Genomic DNA, 26,435 nt, shown 5'->3' on the forward strand with positions numbered 1-26,435 from the left:
GGTGCAAATTTCTCCTTTGTCCATTTTGTCTTCACTTTCTTAGTCTACAGAATTGCTTAATTGCTTCATCTTAAAAGTGAGGTGGGGTTGAGGGGAGTGGCCCTAAGGCCTGTGGAAGGGAACCCAGAGGGGCAAATCCACCCCCACTGAGAACTGTTGGCAGTAGCTTCCTGCCTCTCAGCTGGCTTATGCCAAACCCAGTGGGCAACTGGCAGCCTTTGACCTTTCACAGCACCCTGGTTATTTTTGAGCAGGTAAGGGAAAAAAAAAAAACTATAACAACCATTCTTCTATGTAAAATCAGAAAAGCCTTTTAATTGGCTAATAGCCAAAGCTATTAAACACAGCTACCATCCAAAGGGATGAGTAACCGATAAGTCTAGCAAAGAATAACAAAAGAGATTCAAAACCAAAAATAAAACCTACCAGGATTTATGTTGGCCTTGGGGAGGACGTGTTTTCTGATGATGAAGTCTTTGCTGAAACATTTTTGCCACTTCCCTTTAGGAATGGTTTTCAGAAGGATATATATATATATATATATATATATATATATATATATATATATATATATACACACATATATATATACACACACACACACACACACACACAATGCCAGAAGATTGACCTCATTCCTTATATAGTCATAACTTATGCTTCACTCCAGATGGTAAAATCCAGCTTGATTCAGCCTCCTTGCTCACCAGACTTGGTTGCTTTCCCAAATCAATGCATCCTCAGAGTAAGTCAAGTTGCTACCCGTCAGGATACTCAAAAGGATACAATTCCCAGATGGTTGGGAAGTGGCTGGAGGCGGGGGTAGGGGGCCAGCAACGAGAAATGTCTGGCCTAACACGGTGAGTACAGCAGCCAGTGGCATGTGTTCGGGCTCAGACATCCCTCACATTCCCTTTCGGGCTCACCTCTATGACAAAAATTCTGAAGCACAGGTCAAATCATTTTAACAGTCAAGAGCATTAATCCTTAATATTTGACTTTAGGGGGTGAGTAGTAGCAGATTTAGCCATGATTATGTTTGGCTTGGGTTGACAGTAGTGAAAATAAGTTTATATTCACTGAACATGCCTCAGATGGAGCTGGGCTGGAGTTTATTTGATGTGCCCCCCTTTCCGAGCCCACAGAACTTACTGACTTGGATACTAGCGCATGAGAAACAGCCATTTGGAAAGCTGCTTTTGGAGTGGAGGTGACTGGTTTTCAGTTTTTTAAATCATTTTCTGACATTGGAAACTACTCTTCAGATTGCATCCTTGCCTTGCTTGAAGCTGGAACACGAACATGCCACCATCCTTAACAACACAGATATGTATCTTCCCAGAACCAAGGACCAGCCTCAAAGCTTCCAGGTTTAGCCTGGGAAGTGGAATCCATGCTCCTGAGGGCTCCCTGCCCTGGATGCTGTTGCTTTCTGTTCAGTTCTTTAGCCTCCTGGGAGCACTGCTGCTCTATTTCACCCTGGCTCCTGTGCGATCTTTATCTCCCCTCCAGTAGCTGCAGCTGTAACGTCTGCAAAAAGACTTCAATAACAAAGAGAACTAAATAATCCAAGCAAGAATGGCATTAAAACAGACCTAGTTTCTCAAAGTCCAGTTTTCTTTGGGTCTGTGTGTGACTAGATCACTGGTTGAAGCTTGGGGGATTGTGGGTTTAGTTTTACAGAAAGAGGCGATCATACATAACCCAGCTGTGCTCTGGGCTAACAGGAACAGTGGAACCAGGAAAAGCCTGCAAGGTACTGGGTGGTACTCTTGGGCCCCAGCTTAGCAGCGGTGGCAGGCCCTGTGCGAGGGGGTTTTCAGACAGACCCAAAGAGGGAGCTTCTCTTGAGTGAAGGGTGATAAATGAGATCCCCACACCCCGTCACGCACACACTCCATCCCCTCCCTGCTCTGCGGTGACTGCCTTCTGTTCTACAGCTGTGGTGGCCTCGCTTCACCTGAGAAATAAACATGTGACTGCATAGGTTTTTAACCAGATGTACTTGAAGTTCAAATCACTGGGCAGTTTGGAAGTTCCAAATCAGTGAATCTCTGATTGCAGGACTTAATTCAGATGAAGTTCAATACTAGTAAGCGATACTAGTGAACACTAACAGTAGACCCCTGTTACAACGAAGGTATTGTAGTCTCTTGTGCTGCTGCTTTAAGATAGATCTACTCAGATGAATTGGGTTGTAATTAGACGTGAAATATTTAGCTCTATCATTCCTCCTCTGTCCTTTTCCTTTAGAACTCATGAAAATAAAAAAATTGAAAATATCCGTTATTTCTAGGGTTCTTGATTATCTGAAGACTTTGGGGCTGGGCTGGGAAACAAAAGAGGTAAGACTGAAATAACAGAATCCTAAACAGACCTTTGGCCAGGACTCTGCTGAACAAAGCAATGAGTGATACCAGCTAATGTGCTCCATTGCTTTGTACTTACTCAGAGAATCCCCCAGACATCTCTGTAGTGGTGTGGGCTGGAAACACTTTCAGCAAGTCTTCCTGTCCCCCGACTCTTTTAACATCCTTGCAGATTTCTTTAATGTGGCTTCCAGACTTACCACAGCCAGAGTTCCTCCTTTACCCCAGCCCTACCATAGTGTCCATGTTTTGAAATTATTTTGTCTACATAATTATTTGGGCTTTTCTCACTTTTTATAGATCAAAACCCAAACTGCATATAAATTACACTTCAGTTTTTAAAAGAACAGAAAGCATAACTGCTCATCTCTGCTACCAGATAGTCCGTAACACTAAGCTGATTGAATTCCCGTCTTAGGCAGAGATGCTCGATTTAGGTTGCTCTGCACTCTTGGTATGGCTATCGGATAGATGTTTACCTTGGGGCTTTTTGACTATTTGAAAATGGCTCATGGGGTCCTATTGGTTGAATCTCTGGGTCCCGGGGGCTCTCGGAGGGGACCACTACCATACAATCACTTCCTGGAACAGATTCTGTACCCATTTCCACCCGTGCTTCTGCTTTCTTGAAAAGTAAGGGAGGGACTTCCCTGGCGGTACAGTGGTTAGGACTCCACGCTTTCACTGCGAAGGACGTGGGTTCAATCCCTGGTTGGGGAGCTAAGATCCCACAAGCTGTGTGGCACGGCCAAAAAAAAAAAAAAAAAAAAGAAAGAAAGAAAAGAAAAGTAAGGGAGGAGCCCACCAGAAAGAGCCAGACACGGGATTCTGAGGTTTCAGAATTCTAGTCCAGGTCTGGCCAGTGTCTAGCTGTGTGACTCTGGGCATTTCACCAAACTGCTCTTCACGTCAGCAGCTTCATCTGCAAAGGTTTTGGAGGAGGGAATCTTTAAGTTCCCTTTAAGCTCTAAGCAGTTGTGAGAGCAGAAATAATCCGAAATTATCCTTGCCATATCTGGTATCACGCAGGGAGCACAAGTCCCATGCCTGGTTGGTGCTGTCATGCTGTGAGGATGGTCAGGAAAAGACATGAAGAAATTCATCCCTGGGGTCACACTGAATTCGATACAGCATCCAGGACTTTGGACCAGCAGCTCTGAAACCACAAGTTGAGCAAAGTGGCTCATCTCTCTGAGCCTTACATACTCTTGTTGGTACAGATGAAATCTCAGGGCCCCAAGATTTGAACGTACTCCCTCTGGGGACTCCGGATGGATGTTCTCCAAGGGGAAAATAGTACCTTTATTGTGACCCAAGTAATGAGGTTTAAAAATGTTTCAGAAGCTATTCATCCAAATGAGCATTGCCTCTCAAAGTAGCTGCCTTGGAAACTACTTATTCCACTGTTTCAGGCACGGTGAAAACATAGGTTGGAACTCCCTTTAGAGGCTCTCCAGACCTGCCTGGATCAGCCTAAGAGAACCAAGCTTATTGCTTCTCAGCCACAAACAGAATTGGGGTGGCCCAAATAGAATTACATCACTTGACCAATCTTTGTCACCTGTCCTGATTCTAAACGCCCCTTCAAAGAATAGAAATTTGCCATCTTGAAGAGCTATTGAAGAAAGGACTGTAGGCTCTGACAGCTGATTTCAGTGGAGGAAGCAGGTCGATGGGAAATATCTTCAGGTCTTTCACCGCTGATGGGGACAGCATGCCATGCTGTAGTTGTGGTGTGTTTTCTTACGTCCATCAAATGACCTTGGTGTCTTCCCTCACTACCCAGCCGTGTTGATGAGGTTTGAGAGGCGCTTCAGGTTATGGGACCGGAACAGGGTCCTGCTTGGAGAATGCTTGAAGAAAGTCATTTCTGCAATTTGGGGCAGTGTTTTTTTTTTTTTTTTTTGGTTTGTTTTGTTTAATTTTTGGAGTCCCAGACCTCTCTGAAAATGTAACAAAATCCATGACCACTTTCCTAGAAAGGTACACATATATGAGTGGTACACATACACCACTCACAATTTCAGGGGTTTTATGAACTCTGGAAACTTCTCCATATTCCCCAGGTTAAGAACGCCTACACTCAGGCTCCAGTTTAGTCTAGGGCTGCAAGGCTGTGTTGGTCAAACTGACCAGGTCAGCTCCATCTGACCAGGGTGTCCTGGTACTTGGGACCCAGAGCAAACCTTGCCATTTAACTATGAAGTAAAGCAGTGGGACAGTCCCAGGGCAGTTGTCAAGGCCCCTGGAGCTGCTCTAGGCCCCCCTGGAGGTCCTGCAGCCTAAAATCTAGCAGTTTGCACAGGGACAGGGCTGAGGAATTCCTGGTAGCCCCTTCCTTACAGGAGGGTTTGGCCCTGAGATCTGTGGGAGTATGGGGGGGGGGTTACAGGACACGAGCTGCTAAGCACTGGGGGTAGTATTGCTGAGGTTTCCTTCCTCAGCTGACCAGGGCAAGTCGAATTGAAGGGAAATAACCCCACTAGGAAAAAGGATGCCTGGATTGGGAGGCCATGCCTGACTCATTTACAGACCATGAGGGGTCTCAGAGATCATCGGGTCCAAACCCTCTTGTCCCACCATCGTCGAGGGAACTTGCCCAAGGCCACAGAGCTGGCATGAGGAAGAGGGGCACTTACTGAGCATACCTCCCTTGCAGTTAACGCGCTCACCATTTGGGGGCGCCGGCGTTCTCTTCCTGTGGCCTCCAGAATGCAACAGCCTGATTTCCAAACATTCAATCTGAGACCACCCCGAAAATTGTGCTAAAAAAAGTACCTGCCACTTAACGAGCACTCCTGAAAATCAGCTGCGGTAGTAAGTAGCTTTATACATCCATTAAAACTTTCCTATATCCTCACAACCACGTTTTGCACACGAAGAAGATTCAGCCCATGGATTTTAAGTAGCTCCCTTAGGCCACAGAACTAGTACATGCAGAACCAGGATTCAAACCTGACTGCAGAATGTGAGCTTTAACACCACCCCCCCGCCTCTCCCAAAGAGTGGGAACCTAAAAGCTGAAAACCCCGCACAACCTGGGGTCCCACTCCAAGATGAAGTCTTTCAACGTCTTTCTAGAAGTTGGGGAGAATCCTTGGTTCCGAATTCTCCAATTTAGACATGATGAAAGAAGGCCCTAGAACCAATGGAAAATAGGGCTCACCATCCACAGGCCAAAAAAGAGGGGCAACTGGAATGGACCCAGGAGCCTCACTCTCAGCCCTCCAGGCTCCCCAGGGGTTCCTAGAGACACATGAAACCTCCTCCATGTGGTTCAGGACCCCAAGCTCATTCATTGGCAGTCTGATTTCTCACCACATCCTACTGCTTTTCTCCATCACATCCTTTCTTGCTTTAATCGATTTTCATGGGCATTGTAACTTTAACCCTGTTTAAGATGTCACCAGCACAAAGGGAGAGGGAGAAATTGGCTCCATGGCCCTTAGAAAACTGGGTGCTGACCCCCGTAGTGCTGAGGCCCAGGCTCCTGTGGGCTTTGAGGTTGCCCCCCCTCCCCGTCCAGGACGCAACTAATAATAACTAAAAACATATTGATCTATCGCTATATGTCAGGCTCAGTGCTAAGAGATTTAGGTGAATCATCTCAGTAAATCCCGCCATAACCCAGTGAGGTAGGCATTTCACTGCATTTTACAGATGAAGAAAGTAAGGTATGGAAAGGTTAAATTACTTGCCCAGCTCTGCCCACTGAGCAGTGGGCTTTGGACCCAGGTAGTCTGATGCAGCAACAGTGTTCTTCGCTGCTATTCTGTAGAGTTGTGCTTCTGGAAGCTTGCCCTTCTCCAGGCAGATTCCCCAGCTTTATTGTCTTAGAATGGTGATTGCATACATTTGCACCGCACTTTACAGTTTATGAGTTTCGTATCTAAGATCTAACTTAGCCATTCATTCAAAGAATATTTACTAAGTGCCCAGCAACTGCCAACCACTGTGCTCCGAAGTCCTCGCTGCTCCACCTTGTGTCCCTGGACCAGCAGCAGCAGCAGCAGCCGGGAGCCTGTGGGAAAGGCAAAATCTTGGGCCCTGCTACAAACCTTGCTTTGTGATATTTCCATAATAACACCATGAAATAGCTATCCCACTTCATGCTGAATAGATTCAGAGGCACTGTGACTTGCTTGCCTCCCCATAACTACTATTGAGGCAATATATGTAAGGAGCTTAGAACAGTGCATGTGCTCAGCAAACAACAGCTATACTGTAAATGACAGAGGTAAGCTGTGACCCACGTGGTTGCTCAACTCTACAACCCTTCGGCCTCAGAAGAGCCCTCTTAGGCACCAGGCATTCAGTCCAAGAGGTGAGGCAAGGATTGTGGCTCTGGCTTCCTTCCCAGCTCAGCCGGAGTCTACAGAATGGGGAGTTAGGGGCTCCAGAAGCTACTGTTAGGGTGTGCTTGATCCTACAGCACGTGGCATCCTGTGGTGGGTATGTTGTTCACAGAAGAGGCCAGGTACAGAAAGAGGGAGACCAGAAGGCCCAGGGGGGGATGGAAACACCATCCCCTCAAACCTCATCCCCCCTACAGGGCTCCTCTGTGCTGAGCACCCTCAGTAGCCCAGACCTTCCAGCCTTCCTCTCCTCACTTCCTGCCCTAGCTAGTTCAATAGAAGGACCACCCATACTGCTCCGGCTGGATCAGCAGGACACAACCTGGGGAGGGACTGGGCCTGTCTCCCTGTGCTGGCCAAGACCTCCCCAGGGCCCTCTCAGCTATGGTCCCTGGTGCCTGCCATCCGGAACAGTTTCCCTAAACTTCCCTGCTGACTTCTTGGAAAGTACTGGCTCCCCATCCTCTTTGGAGAAGTAACAACAATGGAACATTCTTATTTTAAAATAGTCTACTATTTTATCTTTTTTATTGTCTGGAAAAATTTAATATTACCTTTAAAGCAAAATTTGCTTATGGTAAAAATTCAAGTAATAATATTCAAATTATATAAAGTAACAAAAGAAAAAAAAATCCCACCCTTTAAAAACTTCATGAGATTTCTTGACAACCTGTTTCCTTTTCACAATGACCTCGCTGGGATCGGAGGCCCAGCAAACCCAAAGGCTTGCCTTTGCCTGACCACCTAAATTTCTCCTATTCAGCAACAACTTAATTTTCTCTATCTTCGTGAGATAATAAACGTTCCAAAGGCGATTGCTTCTTCCCCACCGTCTGCTATGACTCACTCTCTCTCCACCCTTTAGCCGCGACACTCGGCATTGGCCCAGCCTCCAGCGACCTCCTTAGGGGAGGAGCTCCGCACCCTCACCCGCTCTCCCAAGGGCGAGAGCCCCCCAACTCCCGCCTCCCAGGACAGAGCCCCGCACCTGTTTGGACAACGAAATCCCGAACCCCACCCGCGCAGGGCGAGTCCCGCCTCCTACGCTCACCGGGGGCGGAGCCCCGAGCTACCCCACCCCCCCGAGGGAGGAGCCTCGCTCTACCGACGCCCCACCTCCAGTCAGAGGCCCGTTCCCCTCACGCCTCCCACGCCCGCCTACGACAGCGTCCCGCGCGCACCCCGGGCGGAGCTCGGGCGCACACCGGGCGCCGGGTGTTCCACGGCCCGCGCGGAGGCGGTCTGCGGGCCTCGCAGGCGCTGGGGTCTGGGGTCTGCGGGCGGAGAGCCGGTAAGTCCCGCCGCGGGTCCCGCTGCGGCGTCGCGGGACGTGCGCGGGTGGGGAGGGGGCGGAGCGGCGCGTCCTCGGCGGTAGCGGGTCCCCCCCCACCATCGGAAATACAGGGCTTTCCCCAGCTTTACCCTCGTCACCTTGTTACCGGCGTGAAAACTCAGTTACCGAACCTTTTAGAAGCATCCCTCATGGAAACCCGCAGCCCGGGTTGAATTTTTCTTTCTTTTTTGGCTGTTTACCACTTTTTAACATTTTCCCCCCCGCGCCCGACCGAGGCTCCTGCAGTGACCGTCAGTCCCGTCTCTGCGCCCGCTTCTCCCCCCCATCACCCCGAGAAGGCGCTGGGCAAAGCAGCCATTTTAGACTGTCCCGGGGGCGGGGGCGGCGGTGACGCCCCCTCCTCTGTCAGTGTGGTCCGCTAGCCAGCCCCTTACCAGCCTCGCGCGGTTAACGAGGGTGCGCGGGGTGTCCCCTCGGGACCTGTGTCCCTTCGGCTTCTGATCTTTTAAGGCTGTGGTAGAGGCAGCTCGCTGCCCAGCTTTCCATCTCCATAAATAAACCCGAGAAAGAAACATGCCCTTGTGTCGAAAGATTTTAAGCATCAGAGGCATTTCAGAGGGGAGCTTTTCCAGAAGCTTCCACGGTTGGAGAGACCGGGGCGCAGAGCTGCACTGTGGCCGGTCTTCCTGCAGCCCCGCAGTTTTGTCAGGAGAGCCTCTCGAGTGACTTGAAGGTCTGATTAGGGGCAGTTGTACTACATTTTAGTGAGTCTAAAGCACCATCAAATTAAAAATGCATTTTGTGGAACGTGCTGCTAATTAAACTCTGAGAAAGCATGGACTGTAAGAGGCACCGCCATTTCAGAGATCTTTAAATATTACTTAAAATTACTGAAATGGAGTAGCTACCACTGTGCCAGGAAACTGCTTAGTTCTTTGGGTTTTCATCATAACTTGCAGTCTTGTGCAGGTGAGGAAACAGGTGGGTAAGTAGGGTAAGGGTGGGGGGAGTGCCTTCTGTGTCTTAGAAGCTGGGGTGCCGAGCGCTCAGGCCCAAACATGTGAATGCCTCCTGCACAAGCTCGCAGTGAACTTGGATGATTTGGGCAGGAAGAGGTGGGGGGTCACAGGTCACCCTACATCACGGTTAAAATGGAACCCCAGCTGTTTTTCAGTTACCAGGGATAAGCGTCTCTAGGTAAGCCAGATGTGGCCTCTCCCTGATCTGACCTGACATGACCCTGTGTCTGCACCTGTCATGATTCTGACCTCTGCATTGTTGTCACATACGCACTGCTGCTACTAGCAGGGTGGTCCTGGCAGGGCTGGATCTGCATCTGTGTCTGTGTCCCTTACAGCCTTCTCTGCCTCGACCAACTCTCCGCTGAAAGAGGGGAGATAAAGCAGCAGCAGTGGGCTGGAATGCTTGGCTTGGGGAGGCAGAAGAAGGACAGAGAAAGCCTGGAGATGAGTTAGGACCGCAGTCCAGGACACAAGTAACCAGGGCGGGCTCCCGTCCAGGCTGCCACAGGATCAAAGCGGAGGGCGCTCGTGGTGTGATGCCTGGCACACTGTTGGTCCTGCCTGAAGGAAGGCGAGAGGGGCTGGGATGGGGCAACCGTCCTCGGGAAGCTGGCTCACAGCCTGCCGCACGGGGGCGTTCTCTTTGATCCGAACCCCCTTCCCAGCCACATTCCCTTTTTGGCCGTATATGCTCTTAAAGTTGATGGCAAAAAAAAAAAAAAAAAAAAACCCCAAAAAACGGCTGCGTGGAGCTTGACCCCCATCAGAAATGCTAGAGAAACCAGCTGAGTCAGTGGCCTCTTGTCCACATTTCTGCCTGCAGGGATGCCGGAGGGGCCGTCTGTGAGGAAGTTTCACCATCTGGTCTCCCCCTTCGTGGGGCAGCAGGTGGTCAAGACGGGGGGCAGCACTAAGAAGCTGAACCCTGCCGGCTTCCGGTCCCTGTGGCTGCAGGACACCCAGGTGAGTTCATGGTCTTCTGACGGGCTCGTTCCACAGCTCCCCCCAGCGGCCGACTCCATCAGCACACCCTGTACCGTCCCTAAATGTGTCTCAAGACTTGCCGTGCTGTCACTTCCTGGAGCCTGAGGCGACCACGCTGGGGCTCCACGCAGCTCCGCTTCTGACATTTCTCAGCCTCGGGTGAACAGCACAGTGGCCTGCGGAACTATAAGAAATACATGTGCACGAGCTGGGTATTCACATTCAGCGTCTGGAGCGGTTGTGATGACTCCAGCAGACCCTGATGTGCACCTTTGTTTGGAAACCGTGTTTAATTCTATGGGGCCAGCAAGGAGGTGAGGAAGGAGCATAGCCTTCTGATCTGGGTTTCAGCCTGACTCATCTTTGCTCTGAGCATGAGTCAGAATTCCCTAAGGCAGCGGTCCCCAACCTTTTTGGCACCAGGAACCGGTTTCGTGGAAGACGATTTTTCCATGGATGGCGGTGGCGGTGGGGGGGATGCTTCAGGCGGTAACGTGAGCGATGGGGAGCGGCAGATGAAGCTTCGCTCGCTCTTCCGCCCACCGCTCCCCTCCTGCTGTGCGGCCCGGCCCGGTACCGGGGGTTGGGGACCCCTGCCCTAAGGGGCTCGCAGAGCTCTTTGTGGTCTGACTCATGCCTCCCGCTCTGGCCTGCAGTTCACCCTGCCCCAGATCTCTCTCCAATCATTTTGAACTATCTACAGCTCCTCTCACAGTCCTTCATGGTCGACGTGCTGCTCCCCTGTGCGGGCAGGTCTTCCTTTTTCTCCCAGCTCCACCCCCATTCCTGTCCTTTCATGTTACCATGGTAATTCCTGGTCTCCTTCTGGATTCAGCTTTCCTGTCACATCCTCTGAGAAGCCTGCCCTGCCTGCTCTGAGTTGGAGAAGAGACTCTGCTGTGCTTCCCGGGCACCCTATACCTCCTGTTGGATGCCCAACTGCTGAATTTGTCCTGCCTGTTGAGTGGAGGAGACAAGTAAACAGGGCAGGGGCTGTGACCTCAGCAATATTGTATTACTGGCATCTAACTGAGTGCCCGGCACTTAGGTGGCATTTGGTAATTGGCGGTAGAAAAACCAAGGATTTCTGCTGCTTCTTAGCTGTGTGTTCCTAAGCAAGTTACATAACCTCTTAGCTCTAGTGTCTGCTAGTGTTGTAAAATGGGGATAAACACCTACCAGTTGAAATTGTTGAATTAAGCAGACTTTATGCCTGGCACATAATAGGTGCTCAGTAAATACTAGTTTTCTGTCTTCCACCTTGCCCTTCTCTCTCTCTCTCTCTCTCTCTCTAGTACATACACACACACACACACGCACACACACAGGCTATAAAACCATTCTTGGTTAGAACTGGAAGAGGTCTGGAAGAGGTCTGCTACACCTTTATGTGTGTTTTCTGCATTTGGAGGTGGGGTTCAGGGAGGGGGAGTGGTTAGCCCAAGCCGACGTAGCTAGCAAGGGACAGAGACTGGAGCACAGGCCCCCTGACCTCCAGGTTTGTGCTGTTCCCGTTAGAGCACCTGGACTCTTTGTCCAGACTGTCCTGCAGAGTTTGCAGGACAGGATTAATGTCCCTTTGTCTCTGGGTCCCAGTGGCCGGGATCTTAGCACCTGCCTTCACAGAGCTGGCTTGCAGAAAATATTTACTCAATAGCTGAGTAGACAGAAGAATGTGAGGCAAGGGAGCCCTGAGATGGATCTGGGCACTGGTGTCCCAGTAAACCAAGGCGGGGGTCAGTGTTGGGAGCCCAGAAGCCTAAGGGAGGTGGCCTTGGGGAGCTGCCCGGCATGTGGGTCCCCATCAGTGGGCTCCCTTTCTGTGCCTCTGTCCGTGGGTCCTATTCTCAGGATCTGAGAGTTGAATTTGGAAGTTTAGACCTGTGTCCCTAAATGGGAAGCTGTTAGGTAACAATGAGTGGAGGAAGGGAGCATGTGATTAAGGCCCAGCTGAGGGCCTCGACATAGAAGAGGTCCTGTGGCCTGGAGAAAAAGCCTTCATGATGAAGACGGGACTTGAGATGGACCTTGAAGGATGGAGGACTTAAGTGGGTCAAAAGGAGAAGAAAGGGCATTTCAGGTTTGAGAATCAGTTACAGATTCAAAAATGGAGGTGGAATGAGCAGGGTGAGCTCGTGAGGCGGAGGAAAATTGGCTCCACTCTGTGCCAGCTGTTTATCTGGCATGGCCCTTCACTGTCCTTCCTTATACGCTCTCCAGTTTCTGTGTCAGGAGTTATGTATAATTGCTCATAACAGACTCAGAAGAGTGGCTTATACAAGTCAGGAGGTTTTTTTTTCCCCCTTCCCATAATGGGAAGTCCAGAGGAGGCGGTCCAGGGTGGTGTAGGAGTGATACGAGATCACTGGGGCCCAAGCTCCTGCTCTTCTCTCCCTGGGGTGTAGCCCTCATCCTCATGATGATGATGATGACACGGCAGCTGGGATTCCAGCCATTACATCCACATTCCAGGCAGGAAGAAAAGGCAGAAGAGAGCTGGAGACTGGTTCATCCATTTTAAAGAGATTTCCTGGAAACCACATTTGACCATTCCTGCACAATCTCACTGGCTTCCCCATCTGTAAGGGAGGCTGGGAGACGTAGGTTTTTAGCTGAGTATGTTGACGTTCCTGTAAATCAGTAGATTTGTTGGGAAGAGGGGAGAGAGGGATATTGGGAGGCAGCCAGCAGTCTCTCCACACTTGGTCCCATATCATCTTCTCTTTTGTTTTAGCCTCTCATTTTGCAGAGCACACACTCCAGAGCTGCCTAAGAAAGCATTAGGGGTGGGAGGTAAATATTGAGTCCTTTCCGCCTGTTAATGTTTCTGTCCCATCCTAGTCTGGGTGGGTGGGACATCTGGAGATCAAATCCCACTGCATACTTAGACTTCATATCAGTCCTCCAATTAAAAAATATTTACAGCTTTATTGAGGTGTAATTCACATCACATCCAGTTCACCCATTTCAAGTGTATAATTCAGTTTCTTGACACAGAGTTGTGCAGCCATCACCATAATCAACTTCAGAACCTTTCATCACCCCCAAAAGAAGCCTTGTGCCCATGAGTCCTTTCCCTTTCACCCCAACTCTCCACCCCCAGCCCTAAGCGACCATTTTACTCTATTTTCTGTCCTACAGATTTGCCTTTTGGGGGGGCAGTTCACATACTTGGAATCATGCCGTGTGTGACTGGCTTCTTTCACTGAGCATAATGTTTTGTAGGTTCATCCCTGTTATAACCTGTGTCAGAACTTCCTTCCTTTTAAATCCTGAATTCCCTGAGGGAAGGAGCAGAGACTCACTCATCTGTGTGACCCTCAGCACCTAGCACACTGTCTGGCACGTTGTATAAACCCAGTTAGCAATTAGAACTGAACTATCCATAGTGTCAGAGGAATTTAAAAGAGGGATGGCGGAAATTGCCATTGTTGGGAAGGGTGCAAGGGTCTCCTGACCTAGGCCTTTTGACCTGGTAAATATTTTGACCTTGAGGGTCATCTGACAGATATTTTCATCAGCCTTATTCCAACATGGGTGAAGTTGCAGCGAGAAAGTGTTGTCTGGAGCAAATTCTCTTATGCCTGCTTAATTCCTTGCTCAGGTTTTTATGTAAGCTCAGTTAAACCATTTCTGATGTGTGGCAGCAAACAACCGTGCTCAGATTTGCAGTTAAGTTATTCTGGAATTATTTAGAAAGATAATGCCCTCTTTTGGGGAGAGGGCTTCAAAAGACTGCTCCAGGGCTTCCCTGGTGGCGCAGTGGTTGAGAGTCTGCCTGCCGATTCAGGCGACACGTGTTCGTGCCCCGGTCCGGGAAGATCCCACAGGCCGTGGAGCAGCTGGGCCCGTGAGCCATGGCCGCTGGGCCTGCGCGTCCGGAGCCTGTGCTCCGCAACGGGAGAGGCCACAGCAGTGAGAGGCCTGTGTACAGCAAAAAAAAAAAAAAAAAAAAAGACTGCTCCAGTTGTTAATTTTTATACTAATTGACAAATTGGAGATCTCATCAGAACTGTGATCTTTAAGTATGTACCTTTGGTGGTCAAATTATCACAGGCATTTCCACTATTAATGCCAGACGTTTTGGTTTTAATTCTTGGAAAGACTGCCTGAATTTCGGGTCTTGCAGAACAGGCTTATCCTGGAATCGGGCCATATACACATTACCTGCCAGGACTAGCAATATGAAAATAGAATACTCAGCAGGTGGAACATTCTTTTACACACATTTTCCGTTTTCATTTTCGTCTACTGAAATCATATTGATCGTCATTTTTTATTGTAAGGTCTCTTGTGGCCATTCCTTCTATCAAATCCAATTTCAGTGGGGTGGTGAGGGCTACAGAATTTTACAGTGGGTTGTCTTTAGCTGCTGTCAATTTGTGTATGGTGTGTACGTGTATGTATACTGATGATTTCTAACAGAGAAAAAGGATTATGAATTGAATACAGGAATGACAATTAGTATTTACTTATTAGCTAATTCATGAAAAAAATTGGGAGTATTTCCCCTCAGGTATTCTAGGGTGGCCCTGCATCTAGCGTGCATCTATTTCATTGCTGATCTGATTCTTCCACTTGCTTCTAATCACTTTGAAAACCATGTACTAAGTGCCCACACGACTGGAGCAAAAAGCAAAAGGCAAGTCCCAAATACTCAAGTTGGGAAAGTTTCATGGAAGAGGCAAGAGGGGAGACATTTGCATTAGGATAAATGTCTGTATACACCTCTTCCAGTCTTCCCCTTTCTGGGTAAGACTCAGTCTGTTTTGACTGCAGTAACAGAATACCTCACACCACGTGGCTTATAAACAACAGAAATTTATTTCTCACAGTCTGGAGCATGGAAAGTCCAAGGTCAAGGTGCCAGCAGATTCAGTGTCTGGTGAGGACCCACTTCCTGGTTTGTAGACAGCCATCTTTTTGCTATGTCCTCATGTGGAAGAAGGGTTGAGGGAGCCCTCTGAAGTCTCTTTTATAAGGGCACTAATCCCATTCATGAGGGCTCCACCCTCATGACCTCATCGCCTCCTGGAGGCCGCACCTCCAGACACCATCACACTGGGGGTTGATTTCAACACATGAACTTTGGGAGGACACACATAAGTCTATAGCAGGGGCTTAGATCATGTTCATCTTTTTCTAGGTCCATGGAAAGAAATTATTCCTTAGATTTGATCCAGATGAAGAAATCGTGTCCCCTGGCAACAACTCACTGTCAGAGCCTCTACAAAAAGAGTGGGAGGAAGAGGCCGGGCACCACCAGGAAGTCTCTGGCCAATCCTCCGGGTCCCCAGGAGGAGACGATGCTGTCCCCAGTGGAGACGATAGTCTGCAGCGTTTGTGGGGAGACAGCCCTGCAGGAGGTGCTGAGAGGTGGCTGCGGGTCAGCTTTGGTATGTTCGGCAGCGTCTGGGTGAACGAGTTCTCCAGAGCGAAGAAAGCAAACAAGAGGGGTGACTGGAGGGACCCTATCCCAAGGTAAGGCGTGGTTGAGCAGGCCGTGGGCTGTGACTGTCGGCAGCTGTGCGGGCTCTGTGGGGTTCGCCAGGGCTCCGCTGTGCGGGCCTGGGCTGGGCTCTGCAGGCACGCTGGGTGGTCTCCAGCAGCCCGCCGCCTAGGAGGGAGAACCCGCGTCTCTGCCCACTGACGTGGCAGGTCGACGGTGGTCTGCACCCAGAGAGGGATGGGGAGGGACCACCTGGCAGCTTAGAGAGCGGGGAGCACTTTCCCAACAGACACAGCCCTTGAGGCTGGGAGGCCTCTGAACAGCATCTCATGGCTTGACTAGTGCTCTCTGAATGTAGGGGTAGAATTGCCCCAGTTTTCAGTCTGTTAATGTTGAGGAGAATATCAGTGCAGAAAACTCTGTCCATGTTCAGGATTCTTTGCTTAGTGTAGATTCCCAGAGGAATCATTGCTGGCCAAAGAGAATGAGCGTTCTTAGGGTAGCACTGAGTTTTTTGTGTACTTTTTATCAATTTGTCGGGGCTTTCGGATCTTGTGCGTTAACCTCTGTGATGTGTGGCGCTAGTGTTTCCAGCCTGTCTGTGTCCTTTGATGGTGTTTGTGCCTTTAGGCATTCGGGATTTTTAGTTTGTAGGTAGTGAGTGGTCAGTATTTTCCTTGATAGCTCTTAAGTTTTATCCTCTTGCTAAAGAAGGCTCCTTCTACCTCCAATCAAAATACTTTTCTAGTTTCATAATGATATATTTTTTCATGTCCAGAACGACAGTCTTTGTTTATGTAAGACTGATGTAAGGCCAGTAAGATGCTTGGAACTATAAAAATAACTCAGATAGGGAGTTCCCTGGCAGTCCAATGGTTAGGACTCCACGCTTCCACTGCCGAGGGCCTGGGTTTGATCCCGGGTCCGGGAACTAAGATCCCACAAGCCGCATGGTGAGGCCAAAAAAAAAGAGAGAGAGAGTAAAAAAAAAAAAAAAAAAACTCAGACTGGCTAGAATGGTAAGGAGATTTTTTTGACTCACAGACAGTTGACCCTTGAACAACACAGGTTTGAACCGCACGGGGCCACTTACACGGGGATTTTTTTCACTAGTAATATTACATTGCCACATGACTCACTCTGAGGTTGGTTGAATCCGTGGATACGGAACCGTGGATACAGAGGCCGGCTGTAAGTTACGTGCGCGGATTTTCAACTCTTCAGAGGGTCAGTGTCCCAACCCCTGAGTTGTTCAGGGGTCAACGATATTAGAAGTTCAGAGGGAGTGCGGGCTTCAGCGTTGACTCAGATCCAAGCCTTTGGCTTCACATTCTTGTGATTCTTCTGACTTTGCACTTTGCCACATGTTGGTTTTGTCCTTAGACCAGCAGCAGGAGACTCCTGCAGTTCCAGGCCTTAAATCCACACAAGAAAAGAGGAAGAGAAGAGAGGGAGGCTCATTTCTAAAGTTCAAATGAGCAAGGAGAGCTTTCCCCGAAACCCCCAGGAAACCTCTCATGGCCCGAAGCTGGGCTCGTGGGCTGAATCCGGATTCGGTCACCAGCCGCGACGATTGGCACGCTCTTCCACTAACAAGGCTGGTCCCGCAGGCCTTCAAATTTATTGCCACACAGGGAACTCATGTCATTCACTTATTTTTGAATCTCTTCCTGTCAAGTTATAACTCCTTCCATGTTGCATATTTTGCTTTGCCTGCCCTGCCCCCTTTTTTTCTTTATTAGGCTTGCCTGAGGTTTTTTTTTTTTTTTTTTTGGTACGCAGGCCTCTCACTGTTGTGGCCTCTCCCGTTGCGGAGTACAGGCTCCGGACGCGCAGGCTCAGCGTCCATGGCTCACGGGCCCAGCCACTCCGTGGCATGTGGGGTCTTCCCGGACCGGGGCACGAACCCGTGTCCCCTGCATCGGCAGGCGGACTCTCAACCACTGCGCCACCAGGGAAGCCCTTGCCTGAGTTTTATTTACTTTGTTGATCTTTCAAATAAATCATAATAGTTTTGTATACTATCCATATGGAAGAGTATTTCCTAATTTTTCAAATCTTTGAGTGTTTGGGGTCATCTTTTTGGAGGGTTTTTTGTTTTAATTTTTTTTATTGGGTTACGATCAGGGTGGCAGCCTGTAAATTTTCTACTTTTGGCATCAAGATTTGCAGCCAAACACATAATTGATCCTTGCTTACATTTTGTGTACATAAATGAAGATAGAATATTCATTAAAAGTAAAACATTCTGACAAAAACCAAACAAACAAAAAAAGAAAAACATTCTGTAAATGTTAAGAACAGGTTATTGTTTTGATAGCTCAGCTTTTCTCTGTTTTTGCTTATTTTTTTTTTGTTTAATATACAGAACTTGGGAAGAGGATCATTGAAGTCCCCCAGGCTAGTTGTGGTTTTATAGAGCTTCTCCTTGTCTTTCGTTTTTGTTTCTGTGTTTTGCTGCCCTTGGTCCCAGGCATCAGGGTCCCTGACTCTCAAAGGTTCTTTGCAGCTTCATTATTAAACAATCCTGGATCCTCTCTCTGCCTTTAGCCCTAATTCTGCTTCTCTTGATGTTAACAGTGCCACTCCACGTTTGGTTGGCTCACCCCCTGGTCTTTTTTCCACTTAGTTGTAGGTCTGTTTTTTCACTTATTTTAGGTATGCTTGTTATAAACAGTAAATAGCAGGCTTTTGTATCTCTTTAATCTCAGACACAAACTCCTTGTTTTGAAATGGGGTAATTGTGCTATTTGGATTTTCCTTCATTTGTAGTTTTATTGTCCCTTGTTTTCTTTTTTTCTGTTGGATTTATCACATTTCTTTTCTTCCTTTTTTTTTTTAAATTGATTTTATTTTTGGCTGCATTGGGTCTTTGTTACTGTGTGCGGGCTTTCTCTAGCTGCAGCGAGCGGGGGCTACTACTCTTTGTTGCGATGCGCGGGCTTCTCATTGTGGTGGCTTCTCTTGTCATGGCTCGCGGGCTCTAGAGCTCAGGCTCAGTAGTTGTGGCGCATGGGCTTAGTTGCTCCGCGGCATGTGGGATCTTCCCGGACCAGGGCTCGGACCTGTGTCCCCTGTGTTGGCAGGCGGATTCTTAACCACCCTCATCTTGAGATCCTTGCTGATTTAATTTCCGTTGGGATGTACTTTTCCTTGAGTAATCACCTCAGGTACTATGCGTAGGTGTTTTCCTGAGTCCTGTTCCTCTCAAGTTGTCCCTTTACTTTCACATAAGATACCACCCAGGTCAGATACGTGAGTCTTGGAGTCCAGCTGCAGCCCGAGTCTCTCCCCTCACACAGTAACCCGTTATTGCTTATCAGGGTTCGTGAGGTTTCTCCTGTGTCCCTGGGGTTGGGGGCGGTGTGTGTATGTGTCTCTCTTGGGAGATCTTGCCCGGGACTGGGACAGGTGCCTGCTTAGCGTCAGTTTCTCTGCCCTCCTTCCTTATGAAGCCCTGCTTTGTGCCATAGCCACACCTCCCGAACTTGAGACTTTTCTGTGCGTCCCAAGTTGTCTTCTGCCAACACGTATTGTTATTATCAGAGAAAAGGAGAGAGTATCCATTTTCTTTTAATTCCTCCATTTGGCCGTGAGAGTTTAACAACTCAGGCAGAGCCATCCCTTTTCTCCTCTGGGACCTTAGCTTCCCCAGATTATCCTGAGCGGAGTGGGTGCTGTGTGTGCACGTGCGACCTGATGCTGCTCTCATAGCCCTGTGCTCTGTGACCTCTCCTCTCTTCCCAGGCTGGTCCTGCACTTCGGCGGGGGCGGCTTCTTGGCCTTCTATAACTGTCAGATGGTGTGGAGCTCCTCTTCCCCGGTGGTGAGACCCACCTCTGACATCTTGTCAGAAAAGTTCCATCGAGGACAGGCCCTGGAAGCTCTGGGCCGGGAGCAGCCCGTCTGCTATACGCTGTTGGACCAGAGATACTTCTCAGGCTTAGGTATGGCTGAGGGCAGAGGGTGGTCCTGCTGACCGACCTAATGAAAAAGTCCCTCGTCCAGGAGGCAGGAAACTGGCACCCACCGCTGGTGTCAGTGATGCTGGACGATCACCTGGGCTCCTTAGCTCCACTTCCCTCGTTTTTAAGATGAGGGAGTAGACCAGGCCATTTCTAACTTCTCTCCTACCCTAATTATATTATCAGTCGTAGTCGGCCTCATAGCCACATTGGAGCGTGACCTTCTAGAGGGCAGGGATCACGTCCCCTCCATCCTTTTTTTTTTTTTAATTTATTATTTTGTTGTTTGTTTGTCTGTTTGTGGTACACGGGCCTCTCACTGTCGTGGCCTCTCCCGTTGCGGAGCACAGGCTCCGGACGCGCAGGCTCAGCGGCCATGGCTCATGGGCCCAGCCGCTCCGCGGCATGTGGGATCCTCCTGGACCAGGGCACGAACCCGTGTCCCCTGCATCGGCAGGCGGACTCTCAACCACTGTGCCACCAGGGAAGCCCTAATTTATTTTTTAATTGAAGTATAGTAGGACAAACGCAGATCCTGCTCCCCAGAGGAGCACAGGCTTCCAGGAGCGGCCTTTGGGGTAAATTAGCAAGGGAAATGCTATGTAACTGGCTGTTGTTACAAAAGATAATCAGAACAGCCGACATTTTTCAGGTGACTCCACTGTGCCAGGTACGTGGGTTCATCCTTACTGCTCTTCCTCAGGATGGCCACTTACTAGTTTTCCCTTCATTCAGATGAAGAAACTAAAGCAAAAGACACATTGCTCTAAGGGCACAGCTGAGATATGAAGCAGGTAGTCTGCTGGCGAATTTTAGAGGGAAATTTTGTGTGACCGTGAAGCTCTTGGAAAGAGCAGCCTTTTCCCCCGTCCGTCTGCTCCACACGTGCCGGACGCCTGGCCTCCACCGAGCCCACCTTCTCTCCTGAAGGAGAGTGTTGTTTAGTGACCCAGCAAGCATGGACTCAGCCCCCTGGAACTAGAGACAGACTGTGATAAATGCCTAGGAGAGGTTAAAGAAAGTGCACTGTTGGGACATTTTGAAGAAACTTACTGATTCTGGAAGGAGAGGTCGAGGTTGACTTCACAGCAAATAGGCAGGAGTAGGAAAATAATACAATAATACGTCCTACACACTTTCTATATCTCAGGAGTCATGCTTGACACTTTCAATAATAATCACAGCTAGTATTTATTGATTCCTCTCTACATACCAGCACAGCGCTCAGCATTTGTATGTGTGTGTGAGGATTCTCATTTACTGCCCACGAAAACCGGGGAACCTACCCCCGCTTTACAGACCAGGAAACGGAAGCCTCAAGAAGGCAGGGAATTCACCAGGGTCAGGTAGCCGGGATCTGGTTGGGCCGGGATTCACAGGGTCCGGAGCCCCTTTTGTTAATCTCTTTGCTGTAACACGGGCCACGCGTGAGCTTCATGTCATTCCGTCTTCACAACAACCCAAAGGGTAAGTGTTAGCAAATACTTCGCAGACGGGCCGGCCGATTCAGTGCGTGACTTGCCCGGGAGCTTCTCGGCCGCGCTGGATCTTCCTGAGATGCTCCCCGCTGCCGTTGTATCAGCTGCGCTCTGTTCTGTTAACTTTGTGGCCAGCTTTCCTTACGGATGTGTCCTTTTTCCTTCCCTTGTCCCCTCCCTGCCTTCTTCCAGGGAACATCATTAAGAACGAGGCCCTGTTCAGAGCTGGGATCCACCCGCTTTCTCCCGGCTCCCTCCTGGGTCTTCCGCGCCTCGAGGCCCTGGTGGACCATGCGGTGGCCTTCAGTGCAGGCTGGCTGCGGGGCAAGTTCCAGGGCACACAGCAGCACACGCAGATCTACCAGAAGGAGTGGTGCCCTGCTGGGCACCAGGTTGTGCGGGAGGCACTGGGGCCTCCGGGGGGCTTCCAGAGGCTCACGTGGTGGTGCCCCCAGTGCCAGCCCAGGTTGTCTCCGGACGAGCCAGAGCAGGCGGAGCCCTCCTCGGGCGCTCGGGCCCCTTCTACACAGAGCCTTGCCCTTGAGGGACCGTGATGCCTGAGTGTCGCCAAAGGGGTTGTGGGCAGGGTTTGGGACTGGGGACAGGAATCGGGGGGGTGGGGTCGGGATGCCAGCGCTGTTGGTGTTCACCTCACCGGAGTTCAGGCTGAGGCAGTTTCCACAGGGTCCGATTTTGTTCTTTTCTAGTTTTGGTTCATTCTTCCTATCTAATTCCACCACTGTTGACAGATGAGGCAAATCGTGATGGCAGTTAAGGGGAAACCTCCCGGAATGACAGTGGGGCAACGAAAACGAGAGCCAGCGGAAGAGAGCTGTGCCAGCATTGCTTTGCAGGTGTTTGGTTTGGTTTGGTTTTGGTTCTGAAACATGGGCTGGTGTTAAGACCCTCCATTTGAGAACCAGGAGAAGGGAATTATCCTTCTTGGTTCCCCAAAAGGATCCAGGGATGAGGAGGGAGTAACAGGAGAGTGTTGCTCGGATTCAGCCTCCTGCCTGGACCCTTCCCATGGGACGGAGATGCCAGGAGAAGGAGGGGAAACGGGGGGACCAGGGAGCTGGCCACCTTCCCAGTTTGCCCATGGGCTTTAGAAAAAAGCGACTTGTTTCCTCCCCAAGGTGATGTGTTTGTGACCGTTGACATGCTCAACAGTGCAGGAATCCAGGTTTTTAGCAAAACCTAGAAGAAACCAGGACATGAAAATAAAGCTCTTTGTTACTTTGTGTTCTCATCTTTATTTGGCAGTAAAGCTTCTTTCACTGTACATAACTGAGCTCTCTGTGAAGGTGCCATTTAGGACTTGTTGGGTTGGTCGGATGGATCCATTTAAAAGGCACAGGGCAGGGAGAAGGGTGAACATGCACCCTTATACTTGTCTGTCTTAAGTCACTGGGAGTTGTCCACAGCGGGGAAAGCCACCTTATGGCAGGCATTAGCTCAGGGCCAAGATGGTACCCAGATAGGCCATTTCCCGTAAGTCAGCATCTGTCAGGGTCTGGAGTACAAGAGGGGGGTGGGCTGGACAGGCATCACAGCCTGCGTGCGGGTGGACACCCACTGCAATTGGTAGAAAAGGGGAAATGCTGTTGCAGTTGCTGAGAAAAGCAGCGACAGGACTAGAAACAGCCGTGGGTGTGGAAAGAAGAAGAGATGGGAGGGTCACCATGGGGATGGGCTCCTACGCGTCAGCTGGCTGGATGTGAAAACGAGGGAGGGAGGGGGCTGAGAGCTGGAGGAAGCTGCCCCCACCGCGCCATTGAGACAGAGAGTCACAGGAGCTGAGCAGGTTCCGTCAGGAGACAGACCCTGTGTGCTGAGCTTGAGGCACCTGCACCTAAGTGGGGGGACAACACAGCCGGGAAATGGGTCTGGCTACCCGCAAGTGCAGGCTTGCAGGTATGGATTTGGGAGCTTTCCTCAGAGCTGAGGGTCGGTTCCAGAAGGTTAACAAGGCGATCATGCAGCATGAGAAGGATGGAGATCACAGGGAAACCTTTAGAAGAAGGTCTTTTGTTCAAGGGGCAAGAGGAGACAAGCCAATGGAAGATCAGATAAAACAGGAGGAAGGAACTTCGGGGGCAGCCAGTGGTGCACACGTCGGAGAAGAGGCCTTCGAGTTTGACGGTTGGTCGAATTTGAGGTCTTGACCTCAATTTGGTCGAATTTGAGGTCATGACCTTCAAGAGCCATCTGTGCGGAGTGGCAGGTGGTCTGCAGGGGCTGAGGACTGGGTGGGAGCCCAGGGGGCAGTGAGTGTGCTCCTCTCTTCAAGAAGGTTGTCCTTGAGGGACTTCGCTGGTGGTCCAGTGGTTAAAACGACGAGCTCCCAATGCAGGGGGCCCAGGTTCAATCCCTGGTCAGGGAACTAGATCCCACATGCATGCTGCAGCTAAGAGCCCACATGCTGCAACAACAGCAACAAAAAAGATCCAGCATGCTGCAACTAAGACCTGGCACAGCCAAATAAATAAATTTTTTTTTTTTTTTGCGGTACGCGGGCCTCTCACCGCTGTGGCCTCTCCCGTTGCGGAGCACAGGCTCCGGACGCACAGGCTCAGCGGCCATGGCTCACGGGCCTAGCCTCTCCGCGGCATGTGGGATCCTCCCGGACCGGGGCACGAACCCGTGTCCCCTGCATCGGCAGGCGGACTCTCAACCACTGCGCCACCAGGGAAGCCCAATAAATATTTTTTTTAAAAAAAGGTCGTCCTTGAAAGAAATGAGAAAGGGGGTCAGGGAGGGAGAGTGATGAAAGGATGGATGTGATGTGAGGATTTGTGTGTGATCAGGTGAGGGGAAAACCAGGAGGGAGGGAGACACCAGCGCCTGCACGTAGAGATGCCTGGGCTCCGGTGGGGAAAGAAACGTAGACCCAGAGGAAACCAGCTGGCACAGAGTAGGAGTGGGGAGGTTTGTAACAGCTACGGGGAAGTTAGAGCCGCTTAGCGCTCAAGGGAAGGTTATAGAGCCACGCTAGAGACCAGAGTAGTCGCTCCATTTCCCAACTTCGTACAGCAGTCTCCCATAGCTTAGGGTCAAAAACAAAGAGGGATGCTGGATGAACCCACAGTTGAAGGTCGTCAGGGTATGAACGGTAGAAGTCCAAGAGGGCAAAGGAGAGTCCTTATTTTATTAAGTTGTTTAAAATTATTTTAAAAAATACATCAAAAGATTCAAGCCATACAAAAGATTACAGAGCAAGACATGGAAGAAAAATCCTCAGTCTTCTCTGTCCTCTTGGGAGCTGACATCATTTCTCTGACTTCAGTCTGTATTGGGGGAAAATAGTAGCACCTAGCAGTTGAGTTGTACAGGCTGGTGGCCGCACCATGAGTTCTGCATCGGAACTGCATAGAGTGGGTTCCGCGTGGAAGCAGCGGGGAAGCGGAAACGTGGACTGCCAGCAGAAAGCACAGCTACTGCATCCCTCTGCGAGGTTATCATTCATCCTGGCAGGAGGCTCTCGGCGGAAAGTCTCAGGTTAGTTCTGCAAAGGGGAAAGGCAGGGATAGCAGAGGTGGACTGAATGAGGGCTAAGAGAAGAGGATGGTGGTACAGAACCTACAGGGCTGGCGAGGTGAACAGGGGAATGACTCCTGTGGCCTGCGTGCCTGTTGGACGTAAGGAAAGGCTGCAGTTGAGGGATGGGGTACAGAGTCAGCGAGTCCCGGTTTCACTTAGAAGAGAGAGAGGTGAGGCATTTGGACTCAGCAGATTCCAGGGTAAAGAGTTGCTTATGAGCTGGAGTTTCATGATAACTGACGTTGTAAAAAACTTGCAATTTTGTGTGAGGTTTCAGTGGCCTTAGCCATCTAATAAATATTTTTTAAATGCCTCCTAAATGCTAGTTCTGGGAATACAGTGATAAACAAGACAAGAAAACTTCTGTAGTAGTAGGAGGAGGCGGGCTTGTTACAACAGAGTGTTAGAAGCATTTTAGTAGGTTATTGTAAAGTGCTTTTTGTTGGGGGGCGGGGGGTTGGATAAGTGACTGCCGTCTGTGTTCTAAAAGTTCCAGTATAGTCCCTATTTCAAGCCCTGATCTTTAATAAGAAGTAATGGAGACTTCTTAAGTGGCAAGCACTGTGCCAGGTGCCCTGTTCAGACACGGTCCCTGGCCTTGAGGGGTTCAAGGTGAGGTGAAGAGTCAGGCAAGGGATAATTAGCATACAGAAAGTTCAGGATGAGAGTGACCACTGAACATCATTGAAGTACTGAGGTTTGTGGAAATAAAGACCACCAAAATAAGAATAAGCAAGTGAGGCCCTTTATTCAGAGCTTGCTATATAGCAAGGGCATCAGCCCCCATCACTTGCATGTGGCAGAAACTCAGAGGCAGGCAGGGAGTGGGAAAACTTTATCGTCAAAAAAAAAAAAAAAAATGAACTCATCGTTGTGCTCTGATGGGAGGAGGTTGGCAAGGGGATGCTGGAAGCAGACTAACTCGAAGTGGGCTGTCTTCCGTGATTGGTTTGGGGAACATATTTGGCTTTCTGTGGTTGGTCCTGAGTTGGAAGTGGAGGCAAAGAATACAGAAGTAATTGATCAAGTCCTGACCATTCCAGGCCAGTTGGTGCGGAGGCTGTGGGACAGAACTGTGATACTGTATATGGTCTGGTCACTGTCCGTTTGTCCACTCCCACAGTCTCTGGCTGGGCACCTGGACCCGACTCCGGAGCTGGAGGGGGCTCCAGCTGTTCCTAGTAAACAGCAGCACCGCGCCAGACGCTTCTGTCTCTCCCTCTTTGGGATGGAACCCCATCTACTTTGTCTCTGTGATTTCCAGTGTCTGCCATGTTGTCGGTGCTCAGTGGGTGTTTGTTAAATCTGAAGAACAGATAAAGGAGAGGCCAGGGAGCTTCAGAAAAGGGTTCCTGAAGCAGGGGAGTCCACCTGCGCTGTAATGAAGGCGTGGCAGGTAGCTTGGTGAGGATGGAGGAAGGGCATTCAGGGCAGGTGAATTACTTGAGTCCTGGGGTATGAACTACTGTGGCCTGTGTGGGAAGCGCTGCCAGGGCTGGATCAGGGTTTGAGAGTTGTCCAGTGACTGAATAGGAGGCTGAAATCCAAAGGGAATGTAGGTGACAAATGATGGGAGGATTTTTATTCTATGCTAGAATTCTCAGATTTTATCTTGAAAGGCATTTCCTTTGTGCAATTTAAAATTGAAAGAAGGGAATGTTTTTTACAGGGTCCTTTTAACAGGCAGGGGAGTGCTAAAACTCTTAGCTTTATGTCTTCTGGCCAAAAGCAGTATGCAAGTAGAGATACAAAGTTATAACTTGACAGAGTTTAAAAAGGACCAAACAGGGCTTCCCTGGTGGCGCAGTGGTTGAGAGTCTGCCTGCCGATGCAGGGGACACGGGTTCGTGCCCCGGTCTGGGAAGATCTCACATGCCGCGGAGCGGCTGGGCCCGTGAGCCATGGCCGCTGAGCCTGCGCATCCGGAGCCTGTGCTCCGCAACGGGAGAGGCCACAACAGTGAGAGGCCCGCATACCGC

At 49.8% G+C, this 26,435-nt stretch overlaps 1 protein-coding gene across 1 annotated transcript; it reads left to right on the top strand.

The window, feature by feature from the left end:
- The first annotated feature begins 7,850 nt into the window (after window positions 1-7,850).
- Window positions 7,851-21,524, top strand: NEIL2 (nei like DNA glycosylase 2). Its single transcript, XM_060101455.1, has 5 exons — window positions 7,851-8,015; window positions 9,864-10,003; window positions 15,171-15,505; window positions 19,221-19,420; window positions 21,109-21,524. The coding sequence occupies exons 2-5, from the start codon at window positions 9,866-9,868 to the stop codon at window positions 21,468-21,470; spliced, it is 1,035 nt and encodes a 344-aa protein (XP_059957438.1). The 5' UTR covers window positions 7,851-8,015; window positions 9,864-9,865; the 3' UTR covers window positions 21,471-21,524.
- The last annotated feature ends 4,911 nt before the right edge of the window (window positions 21,525-26,435 follow it).

Source organism: Mesoplodon densirostris, chromosome 6, assembly GCF_025265405.1.
Source record: "Mesoplodon densirostris isolate mMesDen1 chromosome 6, mMesDen1 primary haplotype, whole genome shotgun sequence".
NCBI classification, from domain to species: domain Eukaryota; kingdom Metazoa; phylum Chordata; class Mammalia; order Artiodactyla; family Ziphiidae; genus Mesoplodon; species Mesoplodon densirostris.